Source organism: Salmo salar, chromosome 18, assembly GCF_965601325.2.
Source record: "Salmo salar chromosome 18, fSalSal1, whole genome shotgun sequence".
NCBI lineage: Eukaryota > Metazoa > Chordata > Actinopteri > Salmoniformes > Salmonidae > Salmo > Salmo salar.
The window spans coordinates 92,638,661-92,653,660 of record NC_138308.1 but is presented as its reverse complement, the minus strand read 5'-3'; the positions used below and the strand labels follow the sequence as shown (position 1 = coordinate 92,653,660).

At 47.8% G+C, this 15,000-nt stretch overlaps 2 protein-coding genes across 2 annotated transcripts in view; both read right to left on the bottom strand.

Annotated features, from left to right (window-relative positions):
- The window catches only part of LOC106578062 (glycoprotein hormone beta-5), an 8,656-nt gene extending 8,357 nt beyond the window's left edge, over window positions 1–299 (bottom strand). The window contains exon 1 of the mRNA XM_014156630.3: window positions 1–299. This exon is cut by the window's left edge and continues 6,069 nt beyond it. The gene's annotated coding sequence lies outside the window, so the exon portion shown is untranslated.
- Window positions 300–311: 12 nt separating this feature from the next.
- Window positions 312–15,000, bottom strand: part of ppp2r5b (protein phosphatase 2, regulatory subunit B', beta) — a 45,859-nt gene continuing 31,170 nt past the window's right edge. The window contains exons 8-13 of the mRNA XM_045700536.2: window positions 4,832–4,885; window positions 4,684–4,734; window positions 2,790–2,909; window positions 1,624–1,751; window positions 857–958; window positions 312–569 (exon numbers count right to left, since the gene is read on the bottom strand). Of these exons, the coding sequence (XP_045556492.1) occupies window positions 365–569; window positions 857–958; window positions 1,624–1,751; window positions 2,790–2,909; window positions 4,684–4,734; window positions 4,832–4,885 (660 nt within the window). The 3' untranslated portion in view covers window positions 312–364. The remainder of the gene's footprint in view (window positions 570–856; window positions 959–1,623; window positions 1,752–2,789; window positions 2,910–4,683; window positions 4,735–4,831; window positions 4,886–15,000) is intronic.

Genomic DNA, 15,000 nt, shown 5'->3' with positions numbered 1-15,000 from the left:
AGTCTGTGTATTCAGTGTGTGTATTCAGTGTGTGTATTCAGTCTGTGTATTCAGTCTGTGTATTCAGTCTATGTATTCAGGCTGTGTATTCAGGCTGTGTATTCAGTGTGTGTTTGTGTGTGTGTGTGAGTCGATTCATATTTTGTATTTATGAACGCTTTGCATGAGTGTGTGTATACAGTATACGTTATGCCTGTGTGTGGCTATGTGTAAGTTATCTGTGTGTGTGTGTGTGTGTGTGTGTGTGTGTGTGTGTGTGTGTGTGTGTGTGTGTGTGTGTGTGTGTGTGTGTGTGTGTGTGTGTGACTAACTGTCTCAGTATGTTCTGTACTCTGTGGCTCTGGTACTGATTCTCTGTCTGGCTCTAGGTGGTGGAGGAAGGTCCACTGGGCTTGAGGTCTGGCTGCTTAGGGAGTGCCGTCTGTGGGGAGGAGGGCTGAGGAGGCTCCCCTCTTTCCTGGAGGTTCTTCTGATTACGACTGGTCTCCCCCAGGGTCAGCAGCCTCCTCTCCTTCTGCTCCTCCAACCCCCGCCACAGCTCTGCACGCTCACGCTCCCTCTTCAACTCCCTGGGACACAGAGAGCGAGAGACGGAGAGAACGAGAGAGCGAGAGATAGATAAAGAGAGAGAGAGAGATAGAGAGAGGAGAGAACGAGAGATAGAGAGAGAGATAAAGAGATAAAAAGAGAGAGAGCGATAGAGAGAGGGGGAGAACGAGAGTGAGCGATAGAGATAAAAAGAGAAAGAGAAAGAGAGCAAGAGAGAGAGAGAGAGGGGGGGAGAGAGAGAGAAAAAGTGTAAACATGCACTCGTATACACACACTAAAGGACACTATCACACACACACTCACTCACTTCTGTTTGTCCACTTTGTAAGAGGCAGTGAGGTCATCAAACAGCTTGCTGTTCATCTCCATAAAGGTCTTCAGAACATTGTAGATTAGAGAGACTATTGTCCTGCAGAGAGAGAGAGATGGAGGGAGATGGATGGAGAGAGAGAGGGATGGATGGAATTAGAGATATATGGAGAGGTAGGGGAGGGATGGAGGAAAAGTGAAGGACAGAAAGAGTGGAGGGTGGGGTTAGAGAAGTATATCTGTGGAGATCATGGAGGTCATACAGACTTAGAGATCAGGCATTATAGGTTAGAGATCAGGGGTCAGGGGTTAGGGGTTAGAGGTGAGGGGTTAGAAATCAGGGGTTAGGTGTTAGAGATCAGGGGTCAGGGGTTAGAGATCAGGGGTCAGGGGTTAGAGATCAGGGGTCAGGCATTAGAGATCAGGGGTCAGGGGTTAGAGATCAGGGGTCAGGCATTAGAGATCAGGGGTCAGGGGTTAGAGATCAGGGGTCAGGGGTTAGAGATCAGGGGTCAGGGGTTAGAGATCAGGGGTCAGGGGTTAGAGATCAGGGGTCAGGCATTAGAGATCAGGGGTCAGGGGTTAGAGATCAGGGGTCAGGGGTTAGAGATCAGGGGTCAGGGGTTAGAGATCAGGGGTCAGAGGTTAGAGATCAGGCGTTAGGGGTTAGAGATCAGGGGTTAGGGGTCAGGGGTTAGGGATCAGGGGTTAGGCATTAGAAATCAGGGGTTAGGGGTTAGAGGTGAGGAGTTAGAGGTCACTCACTGGTTCCAGTGCTCCTTGGAGACTCTGTAGAGTGTAGTGAAGACCAGAGGTAGAATCACCTGACTGTTCTCCTCTATCAAAGACAGGATGTACTCATTGTTCCAGAAGTACAGAGCCCTCTCTGCTACCTACAACACAGAGGTTAAAGTTTAGAGGTTAGGGTTCAGAGCCCTCTCTGCTACCTACAACACAGAGAGGTTAAAGTTTAGAGGTTAGGGTTCAGAGCCCTCTGCTGCTACCTACAACACAGAGAGGTTAAAGTTTAGAGGTTAGGGTTCAGAGCCCTCTCTGCTACCTACAACACAGAGAGGTTAAAGTTTAGAGGTTAGGGTTCAGAGCCATCTCTGCTACCTACAACACAGAGAGGTTAAAGTTTAGAGGTTAGGGTTCAGAGCCCACTCTGCTACCTACAACACAGAGAGGTTAAAGTTTAGAGGTTAGGGTTCAGAGCCCTCTCTGCTACCTACAACACAGAGAGGTTAAAGTTTAGAGGTTAGGGTTCAGAGCCCTCTCTGCTACCTACAACACAGAGAGGTTAAAGTTTAGAGGTTAGGGTTCAGAGCCCTCTCTGCTACCTACAACACAGAGAGGTTAAAGTTTAGAGGTTAGGGTTCAGAGCCCACTCTGCTACCTACAACACAGAGAGGTTAAAGTTTAGAGGTTAGGGTTCAGAGCCCTCTCTGCTACCTACAACACAGAGAGGTTAAAGTTTAGAGGTTAGGGTTCAGAGCCCACTCTGCTACCTACAACACAGAGAGGTTAAAGTTTAGAGGTTAGGGTTCAGAGCCATCTCTGCTACCTACAACACAGAGAGGTTAAAGTTTAGAGGTTAGGGTTCAGAGCCATCTCTTGGCAGTGCTGTATTTTACAGTCATGATAATAAAACATAATTGAATTGAGTAAAAGAAAGAGAGGGGGGTATGAGATGGACATGGGCAGAGAGAGAGAGAGAGAGAGAGAGAGAAAGAGAGAGAGAGAGAGAGAGAAGGGTTGAAAGATGGAGAGGTGAGGAGTGATATCAGAGACTCTGAGTCAGTCAGTTATTAACCTGGAAGTGTGTGTGTGTGTGTGTGTGTGTGTGTGTGTGTGTGTGTGTGTGTGTGTGTGTGTGTGTGTGTGTGTGTGTGTGTGTGTGTGTGTGTGTGTGTGTGTGTGTGTGTGTGTACCTGGAAGTGTGGACTTGAGATGCAGGCAGTGATCTGTTTGAAGAGAGGCTCCTGAACACGGATAAACTGAGACGGCTCAATCACATCCAGTATTTCTTCTATCTCCCCTAGGAACATCACCTAGTACACACACACGCACGCACGCACGCACGCACGCACGCACGCACGCACGCACGCACGCACCACACACACACACACACACACACACACACACACACACACACACACACACACACACACACACACACACACACAGGAGAAACACATGACCTTATACCAAAACAAACCTAAACAGAGACACACCTGAGTACACACACACACACACACACACACACACACACACACACACACACACACCTCGACAGCCTTGGTTTCTCAAATGATTGCCTCGCCTGGTTCACCAAGTACTTCTCTGATAGAGTTCAGTGTGTCAAATCGGAGGGCCTGTTGTCCGGATCTCTGGCAGTCTCTATGGGGGTGCCACAGGGTTCAATTCTCGGGCCGACTCTTTTCTCTGTATATATCAATGATGTCACTCTTGCTGCTGGTGATTCCCTGATCCACCTCTACGCAGACGACACCATTCTGTATACTTCTGGCCCTTCTTTGGACACTGTGTTAACTAACCTCCAGACGAGCTTCAATGCCATACAACTCTCCTTCCATGGCCTCCAACTGCTCTTAAATACAAGTAAAACTAAATGCATGCTCTTCAACCGATCGCTGCCAGCACCTGCTCGCCCGTCCAGCATTACTACTCTGGACGGCTCTGACTTAGAATATGTGGACAACTACAAATACCTAGGTGTCTGGTTAGACTGTAAACTCTCCTTCCAGACTCACATTAAGCATCTCCAATCCAAAATTAAATCTAGAATCGGCTTACTATTTCGCAACAAAGCATCCTTCACTCCTGCTGCCAAACATACCCTCGTAAAACTGACCATCCTACCGATCCTCGACTTCGGCGATGTCATCTATAAAATAGCCTCCAACACTCTACTCAGCAAATTAGATGCAGTCTATCACAGTGCCATCCGTTTTGTCACCAAAGCCCCATACACTACCCACCACTGCGACCTGTACGCTCTCGTTGGTTGGCTCTCGCTTCATACTCGTCGCCAAACCCACTGGCTCCAGGTCATCTATAAGTCTCTGCTAGGTAAAGCCCCACCTTATCTCAGCTCACTGGTCACCATAGCAGCACCCACTCGTAGCACGCGCTCCAGCAGGTATATCTCACTGGTCACCCCCAAAGCCAATTCCTCCTTTGACCGCCTCTCCTTCCAGTTCTCTGCTGCCAATGACTGGAACGAACTGCAAAAATCTCTGAAACTGGAAACACTTATCTCCCTCACTAGCTTTAAGCACCAGCTATCAGAGCAGCTCACAGATCACTGCACCTGTACATAGCCCATCTGTAAATTGCCCATCCAACTACCTCATCCCCATACTGTATTTATTTATTTATTTTGCTCCTTTGCACCCCAGTATCTCTACTTGCACATTCATCTTCTGCACATCTACCATTCCAGTGTTTAATTGCTATATTGTAATTACTTCGCCACCATGGCCTATTTATTGCCTTAACTCCCTTATCCTACCTCATTTGCACATGCTGTATATATACTTTTTGTTTTCTTTTGTTCTACTGTATTATTGACTGTATGTTTTGTTTATTCCATGTGTAACTCTGTGTTGTTGTATGTGTCGAATTGCTACGGTTTATCTTGGCCAGGTCGCAGTTGTAAATGAGAACTTGTTCTCAACTTGCCTACCTGGTTAAATAAAGGTGAAATAAAAATAAATAAATAAATAAAAAACACACACACACACACACACACACACACACACACACACACACACACACACACACACACACACGATGTGTCACCTCTTTCTGGGTGCAGGTTTTGGGCCAGTACTTGAGCAGCCCTCGTATGATCTGTACAGGACAGAAACAGGAAGTGAAACAGGAAGTGAATAGCCTGTGGCCTGGCTGATCTAGTATTTGGTCAGAAATCAGAAATGCAAAGCCTTACGTATTCTGTGACCGTGGCATCTTTCTCCATGAACTGGACCACACAGTATGCCAGCTGTAGAGGGATAGACAAATACAGCAGGTTAAAACACACACACACACACACACACACATTCCTTAGAGTTCTTTAGAGTTAGAATGCACACACACACATTCCGTAGAGTGGGAATACAATAGGATGTAAAACACTGATCACACCGGAATACAGCGCTAAGGGTTGGAAAGAGAAGTTTTCCAAATCGGAGGCTGCCTCAAGTGTGTGTGTGTGTGTTTTGCGGTTGCCCCTCCGCCCAGCCTCGTTGCCGTGGCGAGTGGGAACCGTGGCGACGGAGTGTGTGTGTGTTTACTTCGGAAGGAGTGATGTCACAGCCTGCCCTGAGGGAACGTGACATATTAGAGTTTATACTCCCTACCCCCTCTACCTTTATACTGTCTCTCCCCCTCTACCTTTATACTGTCTCTCCCCCTCTACCTTTATACTGTCTCTCTCCCTCTACCTTTATACTGTCTCTCTCCCTCTACCTTTATACTGTCTCTCTCCCTCTACCTTTATACTGTCTCTCCCCCTCTACCTTTATACTGTCTCTCCCCTCTACCTTTATACTCCCTACCCCCTCTACCTTTATACTGTCTCTCTCCCTCTACCTTTATACTGTCTCTCTCCCTCTACCTTTATACTGTCTCTACCCCCTCTACCTTTATACTGTCTCTACCCCCTCTACCTTTATACTCCCTACCCCCTCTACCTTTATACTGTCCCTACCCCCTCTACCTTTATACTGTCCCTACCCCCTCTACCTTTATACTGTCCCTACCCCCTCTACCTTTATACTGTCTCTCCCCCTCTACCTTTATACTCCCTACCCCCTCTACCTTTATACTGTCCCTACCCCCTCTACCTTTATACTGTCCCTACCCCCTCTACCTTTATACTGTCCCTACCCCCTCTACCTTTATACTGTCTCTCCCCCTCTACCTTTATACTGTCCCTACCCCCTCTACCTTTATACTGTCCCTACCCCCTCTACCTTTATACTGTCCCTACCCCCTCTACCTTTATACTGTCCCTACCCCCTCTACCTTTATACTGTCCCTACCCCCTCTACCTTTATACTGTCCCTACCCCCTCTACCTTTATACTGTCCCTACCCCCTCTACCTTTATACTGTCTCTCCCCCTCTACCTTTATACTGTCCCTACCCCCTCTACCTTTATACTGTCCCTACCCCCTCTACCTTTATACTGTCCCTACCCCCTCTACCTTTATACTGTCCCTACCCCCTCTACCTTTATACTGTCCCTACCCCCTCTACCTTTATACTCCCTACCCCCTCTACCTTTATACTGTCCCTACCCCCTCTACCTTTATACTGTCTCTCCCCCTCTACCTTTATACTCCCTACCCCCTCTACCTTTATACTGTCCCTACCCCTCTACCTTTATACTGTCTCTCTCTCTGTCTCTCCCCCTCTACCTTTATACTGTCCCTACCCCCTCTACCTTTATACTCCCTACTCCCTCTACCTTTATACTGTCTCTCCCCGTCTACCTTTATACTGTCCCTACCCCCTCTACCTTTATACTGTCCCTACCCCCTCTACCTTTATACTGTCCCTACCCCCTCTACCTTTATACTCCCTACCCCCTCTACCTTTATACTGTCCCTACCCCCTCTACCTTTATACTGTCTCTCCACCTCTACCTTTATACTGTCCCTACCCCCTCTACCTTTATACTGTCTCTCCCCCTCTACCTTTATACTGTCTCTCTCTCTGTCTCTCCCCCTCTACCTTTATACTGTCCCTACCCCCTCTACCTTTATACTGTCCCTACCCCCTCTACCTTTATACTCCCTACCCCCTCTACCTTTATACTGTCCCTACCCCCTCTACCTTTATACTGTCTCTACCCCCTCTACCTTTATACTGTCTCCCCCTCTACCTTTATACTCCCTACCCCCTCTACCTTTATACTGTCCCTACCCCCTCTACCTTTATACTGTCCCTACCCCCTCTACCTTTATACTGTCCCTACCCCCTCTACCTTTATACTGTCCCTACCCCCTCTACCTTTATACTCCCTACCCCCTCTACCTTTATACTGTCTCTCCCCCGCTACCTTTATACTGTCCCTACCCCCTCTACCTTTATACTGTCCCTACCCCCTCTACCTTTATACTGTCCCTACCCCCTCTACCTTTATACTGTCCCTACCCCCTCTACCTTTATACTGTCCCTACCCCCTCTACCTTTATACTGTCCCTACCCCCTCTACCTTTATACTGTCCCTACCCCCTCTACCTTTATACTCCCTACCCCCTCTACCTTTATACTGTCTCTCTCCCTCTACCTTTATACTGTCTCTCCCTCTACCTTTGTACTGTCCCTACCCCCTCTACCTTTATACTGTCCCTACCCCCTCTACCTTTATACTATCTCTCTCCCTCTACCTTTATACTGTCTCTCTCTCTGTCTCTCCCCCTCTACCTTTATACTGTCTCTCTCCCTCTACCTTTATACTCCCTACTCCCTCTACCTTTATACTGTCCCTACCACCTCTACCTTTATACTGTCTCTCTCCCTCTACCTTTATACTGTCTCTACCCCCTCTACCTTTATACTGTCTCTCTCCCTCTACCTTTATACTGTCCCTACCCCCTCTACCTTTATACTCCCTACTCCCTCTACCTTTATACTGTCTCTCCCCCTCTACCTTTATACTGTCTCTCCCCCTCTACCTTTATACTGTCTCTCCCCCTCTACCTTTATACTGTCTCTCCCCCTCTACCTTTATACTCCCTACTCCCTCTACCTTTATACTGTCTCTCCCCCTCTACCTTTATACTGTCTCTCCCCCTCTACCTTTATACTGTCTCTCCCCCTCTACCTTTATACTGTCTCTCCCCCTCTACCTTTATACTGTCTCTCCCCCTCTACCTTTATACTGTCTCTCTCCCTCTACCTTTATACTGTCTCTCTCCCTCTACCTTTATACTGTCTCTCCCCCTCTACCTTTATACTGTCTCTCTCCCTCTACCTTTATACTCCCTACCCCCTCTACCTTTATACTGTCTCTCCCCCTCTACCTTTATACTGTCCCTACCCCCTCTACCTTTATACTGTCCCTACCCCCTCTACCTTTATACTGTCCCTACCCCCTCTACCTTTATACTGTCCCTACCCCCTCTACCTTTATACTGTCCCTACCCCCTCTACCTTTATACTGTCTCTCCCTCTACCTTTATACTGTCTCTCCCCCTCTACCTTTATACTCCCTACCCCCTCTACCTTTATACTGTCTCTCCCTCTACCTTTATACTGTCTCTCCCCCTCTACCTTTATACTGTCTCTCTCCCTCTACCTTTATACTGTCTCTCCCCCTCTACCTTTATACTGTCTCTCCCCCTCTACCTTTATACTCCCTACCCCCTCTACCTTTATACTGTCCCTACCCCTCTACCTTTATACTGTCTCTCTCCCTCTACCTTTATACTGTCTCTCTCTCTGTCTCTCCCCTTCTACCTTTATACTCCCTACCCCCTCTACCTTTATACTCCCTACCCCCTCTACCTTTATACTGTCTCTCCCCCTCTACCTTTATACTGTCCCTATCCCCTCTACCTTTATACTCCCTACCCCTTCTACCTTTATACTGTCCTCTCCCTCTACCTTTATACTGTCTCTCCCCCTCTACCTTTATACTGTCCCTACCCCCTCTACCTTTATACTGTCTCTACCCCCTCTACCTTTATACTGTCCCTACCCCCTCTACCTTTATACTGTCCCTACCCCCTCTACCTTTATACTCCCTACCCCCTCTACCTTTATACTGTCTCTCTCCCTCTACCTTTATACTGTCTCTCCCCCTCTACCTTTATACTGTCCCTACCCCCTCTACCTTTATACTGTCTCTACCCCCTCTACCTTTATACTGTCCCTACCCCCTCTACCTTTATACTGTCCCTACCCCCTCTACCTTTATACTCCCTACCCCCTCTACCTTTATACTGTCCCTACCCCCTCTACCTTTATACTGTCTCTCCCCCTCTACCTTTATACTGTCCCTACCCCCTCTACCTTTATACTGTCCCTACCCCCTCTACCTTTATACTGTCTCTCCCCCTCTACCTTTATACTGTCTCTCCCCTCTACCTTTATACTGTCTCTCCCCCTCTACCTTTATACTCCCTACCCCCTCTACCTTTATACTGTCTCTCCCTCTACCTTTATACTGTCCCTACCCCCTCTACCTTTATACTGTCCCTACCCCCTCTACCTTTATACTGTCCCTACCCCTCTACCTTTATACTGTCTCTCTCCCTCTACCTTTATACTGTCTCTCTCTGTCTCTCCCCCTCTACCTTTATACTCCCTACCCCCTCTACCTTTATACTCCCTACCCCCTCTACCTTTATACTGTCTCTCCCCCTCTACCTTTATACTGTCCCTACCCCTCTCTACCTTTATACTCCCTACCCCCTCTACCTTTATACTGTCCCTACCCCTCTACCTTTATACTGTCTCTCCCTCTACCTTTATACTCCCTACCCCCTCTACCTTTATACTGTCCCTACCCCCTCTACCTTTATACTGTCTCTCTCCCTCTACCTTTATACTGTCTCTCCCCCTCTACCTTTATACTGTCCCTACCCCCTCTACCTTTATACTGTCTCCTACTCCCTCTACCTCTATACTCCCTACTCCCTACCCTCTCTACCTTTATACTGTCCCTACCCCCTCTACCTTTATACTGTCCCTACCCCCTCTACCTTTATACTGTCCCTACCCCCTCTACCTTTATACTCCCTACCCCCTCTACCTTTATACTGTCTCTCCCCCTCTACCTTTATACTGTCTCTCTCCCTCTACCTTTATACTGTCCCTACCCCCTCTACCTTTATACTGTCTCTCCCCCTCTACCTTTATACTGTCTCTCTCCCTCTACCTTTATACTCCCTACCCCCTCTACCTTTATACTGTCCCTACCCCCTCTACCTTTATACTGTCTCTCCCCCTCTACCTTTATACTGTCTCTCTCCCTCTACCTTTATACTGTCCCTACCCCCTCTACCTTTATACTGTCCCTACCCCCTCTACCTTTATACTCCCTACCCCCTCTACCTTTATACTGTCCCTACCCCCTCTACCTTTATACTGTCTCTCCCCCTCTACCTTTATACTGTCTCTCTCCCTCTACCTTTATACTGTCCCTACCCCCTCTACCTTTATACTGCCCCTACCCCCTCTACCTTTATACTGTCTCTCTCCCTCTACCTTTATACTGTCTCTCCCCCTCTACCTTTATACTGTCTCTCTCCCTCTACCTTTATACTGTCTCTCTCCCTCTACCTTTATACTGTCTCTCCCCCTCTACCTTTATACTGTCTCTCTCCCTCTACCTTTATACTGTCTCTCTCCCTCTACCTTTATACTGTCTCTCTCCCTCTACCTTTATACTGACTCTCCCCCTCTACCTTTATACTGTCTCTCTCCCTCTACCTTTATACTGTCTCTCCCCCTCTACCTTTATACTGTCTCTCCCCCTCTACCTTTATACTGTCTCTCTCCCTCTACCTTTATACTGTCTCTCTCCCTCTACCTTTATACTGTCTCTCTCCCTCTACCTTTATACTGTCTCTCTCCCTCTACCTTTATACTGTCTCTCTCCCTCTACCTTTATACTGTCTCTCCCGCTCTACCTTTATACTGTCTCTCCCCCTACCTTTATACTGTCTCTCTCCCTATACCTTTATACTGTCTCTCCCCCTCTACCTTTATACTGTCCCTACCCCCTCTACCTTTATACTGTCTCTCTCCCTCTACCTTTATACTGTCTTGCTCCCTCTACCTTTATACTCCCTACCCCCTCTACCTTTATACTGTCTCTCCCCCTCTACCTTTATACTGTCTCTCTCCCTCTACCTTTATACTGTCTCTCTCCCTCTACCTTTATACTGTCTCTCTCCCTCTACCTTTATACTCCCTACCCCCTCTACCTTTATACTGTCCCTACCCCCTCTACCTTTATACTGTCCCTACCCCCTCTACCTTTATACTCCCTACCCCCTCTACCTTTATACTGTCCCTACCCCCTCTACCTTTATACTGTCTCTCCACCTCTACCTTTATACTGTCCCTACCCCCTCTACCTTTATACTGTCCCTACCCCCTCTACCTTTATACTCCCTACCCCCTCTACCTTTATACTGTCCCTACCCCCTCTACCTTTATACTGTCTCTACCCCCTCTACCTTTATACTGTCTCCCCCTCTACCTTTATACTCCCTACCCCCTCTACCTTTATACTGTCCCTACCCCCTCTACCTTTATACTGTCCCTACCCCCTCTACCTTTATACTGTCCCTACCCCCTCTACCTTTATACTGTCCCTACCCCCTCTACCTTTATACTCCCTACCCCCGCTACCTTTATACTGTCTCTCCCCCTCTACCTTTATACTGTCCCTACCCCCTCTACCTTTATACTGTCCCTACCCCCTCTACCTTTATACTGTCCCTACCCCCTCTACCTTTATACTGTCCCTACCCCCTCTACCTTTATACTGTCCCTACCCCCTCTACCTTTATACTCCCTACCCCCTCTACCTTTATACTGTCTCTCTCCCTCTACCTTTATACTGTCTCTCCCTCTACCTTTGTACTGTCCCTACCCCCTCTACCTTTATACTGTCCCTACCCCCTCTACCTTTATACTGTCTCTCCCCCTCTACCTTTATACTGTCTCTCTCCCTCTACCTTTATACTCCCTACTCCCTCTACCTTTATACTGTCCCTACCCCCTCTACCTTTATACTGTCTCTCTCCCTCTACCTTTATACTGTCTCTACCCCCTCTACCTTTATACTGTCTCTCTCCCTCTACCTTTATACTGTCCCTACCCCCTCTACCTTTATACTCCCTACTCCCTCTACCTTTATACTGTCTCTCCCCCTCTACCTTTATACTGTCTCTCCCCCTCTACCTTTATACTGTCTCTCCCCCTCTACCTTTATACTGTCTCTCCCCCTCTACCTTTATACTCCCTACTCCCTCTACCTTTATACTGTCTCTCCCCCTCTACCTTTATACTGTCTCTCCCCCTCTACCTTTATACTGTCTCTCCCCCTCTACCTTTATACTGTCTCTCCCCCTCTACCTTTATACTGTCTCTCCCCCTCTACCTTTATACTGTCTCTCTCCCTCTACCTTTATACTGTCTCTCCCCCTCTACCTTTATACTGTCTCTCTCCCTCTACCTTTATACTCCCTACCCCCTCTACCTTTATACTGTCCCTACCCCCTCTACCTTTATACTGTCCTCTACCCCCTCTACCTTTATACTGTCTCTCCCCCTCTACCTTTATATTGTCCCTACCCCCTCTACCTTTATACTGTCCCTACCCCCTCTACCTTTATACTGTCCCTACCCCCTCTACCTTTATACTGTCCCTACCCCCTCTACCTTTATACTGTCTCTCCCTCTACCTTTATACTGTCTCTCCCCCTCTACCTTTATACTCCCTACCCCCTCTACCTTTATACTGTCTCTCCCTCTACCTTTATACTGTCTCTCCCCCTCTACCTTTATACTGTCTCTCTCCCTCTACCTTTATACTGTCTCTCCCCCTCTACCTTTATACTGTCTCTCCCCCTCTACCTTTATACTCCCTACCCCCTCTACCTTTATACTGTCCCTACCCCTCTACCTTTATACTGTCTCTCTCCCTCTACCTTTATACTGTCTCTCTCTCTGTCTCTCCCCTTCTACCTTTATACTCCCTACCCCCTCTACCTTTATACTCCCTACCCCCTCTACCTTTATACTGTCTCTCCCCCTCTACCTTTATACTGTCCCTATCCCCTCTACCTTTATACTCCCTACCCCTTCTACCTTTATACTGTCCCTACTCCCTCTACCTTTATACTGTCTCTCCCCCTCTACCTTTATACTGTCCCTACCCCCTCTACCTTTATACTGTCTCTCCCCCTCTACCTTTATACTGTCCCTACCCCCTCTACCTTTATACTGTCCCTACCCCCTCTACCTTTATACTGTCCCTACCCCCTCTACCTTTATACTGTCTCTCCCCCTCTACCTTTATACTGTCTCTCCCCCTCTACCTTTATACTGTCCCTACCCCCTCTACCTTTATACTGCCCTACCCCCTCTACCTTTATACTGTCTCTCTCCCTCTACCTTTATACTGTCTCTCTCCCTCTACCTTTATACTCCCTACCCCCTCTACCTTTATACTGTCTCTCCCCCTCTACCTTTATACTGTCTCTCTCCCTCTACCTTTATACTGTCTCTCCCCCTCTACCTTTATACTGTCTCTCCCCCTCTACCTTTATACTCCCTACCCCCTCTACCTTTATACTGTCTCTCTCCCTCTACCTTTATACTCCCTACCCCCTCTACCTTTATACTGTCTCTCTCCCTCTACCTTTATACTGTCTCTCCCCCTCTACCTTTATACTCCCTACCCCCTCTACCTTTATACTGTCCCTACCCCTCTACCTTTATACTGTCTCTCTCCCTCTACCTTTATACTGTCTCTCTCTGTCTCTCCCCCTCTACCTTTATACTCCCTACCCCCTCTACCTTTATACTCCCTACCCCCTCTACCTTTATACTGTCTCTCCCCCTCTACCTTTATACTGTCCCTACCCCTCTCTACCTTTATACTCCCTACCCCCTCTACCTTTATACTGTCCCTACCCCTCTACCTTTATACTGTCTCTCCCTCTACCTTTATACTCCCTACCCCCTCTACCTTTATACTGTCCCTACCCCCTCTACCTTTATACTGTCTCTCTCCCTCTACCTTTATACTGTCTCTCCTCCTCTACCTTTATACTGTCCCTACCCCCTCTACCTTTATACTGTCTCTCTCCCTCTACCTCTATACTCCCTACTCCCTACCCTCTCTACCTTTATACTGTCCCTACCCCCTCTACCTTTATACTGTCCCTACCCCCTCTACCTTTATACTGTCCCTACCCCCTCTACCTTTATACTCCCTACCCCCTCTACCTTTATACTGTCTCTCCCCCTCTACCTTTATACTGTCTCTCCCCTCTACCTTTATACTGTCCCTACCCCCTCTACCTTTATACTGTCTCTCCCCCTCTACCTTTATACTGTCTCTCTCCCTCTACCTTTATACTCCCTACCCCCTCTACCTTTATACTGTCCCTACCCCCTCTACCTTTATACTGTCTCTCCCCCTCTACCTTTATACTGTCTCTCTCCCTCTACCTTTATACTGTCCCTACCCCCTCTACCTTTATACTGTCTCTCCCCCTCTACCTTTATACTCCCTACCCCCTCTACCTTTATACTGTCCCTACCCCCTCTACCTTTATACTGTCCCTACCCCCTCTACCTTTATACTGTCTCTCCCCCTCTACCTTTATACTGTCTCTCTCCCTCTACCTTTATACTGTCTCTCTCCCTCTACCTTTATACTGTCTCTCCCCCTCTACCTTTATACTGTCTCTCCCCCTCTACCTTTATACTGTCTCTCTCCCTCTACCTTTATACTGTCTCTCCCCCTCTACCTTTATACTGTCTCTCCCCCTCTACCTTTATACTGTCTCTCTCCCTCTACCTTTATACTGTCTCTCCCCCTCTACCTTTATACTGTCTCTCCCCTCTACCTTTATACTGTCTCTCTCCCTCTACCTTTATACTGTCTCTCCCCCTCTACCTTTATACTGTCTCTCTCCCTCTACCTTTATACTGTCTCTCCCCCTCTACCTTTATACTGTCTCTCTCCCTCTACCTTTATACTGTCTCTCCCCCTCTACCTTTATACTGTCTCTCCCCCTCTACCTTTATACTGTCTCTCTCCCTCTACCTTTATACTGTCTCTCTCCCTCTACCTTTATACTGTCTCTCTCCCTCTACCTTTATACTGTCTCTCTCTGTCTCTCCCCCTCTACCTTTATACTCCCTACCCCCTCTACCTTTATACTCCCTACCCCCTCTACCTTTATACTGTCTCTCCCCCTCTACCTTTATACTGTCCCTACCCCCTCTACCTTTATACTCCCTACCCCCTCTACCTTTATACTGTCCCTACCCCTCTACCTTTATACTGTCTCTCCCTCTACCTTTATACTCCCTACCCCCTCTACCTTTATACTGTCCCTACCCCCTCTACCTTTAT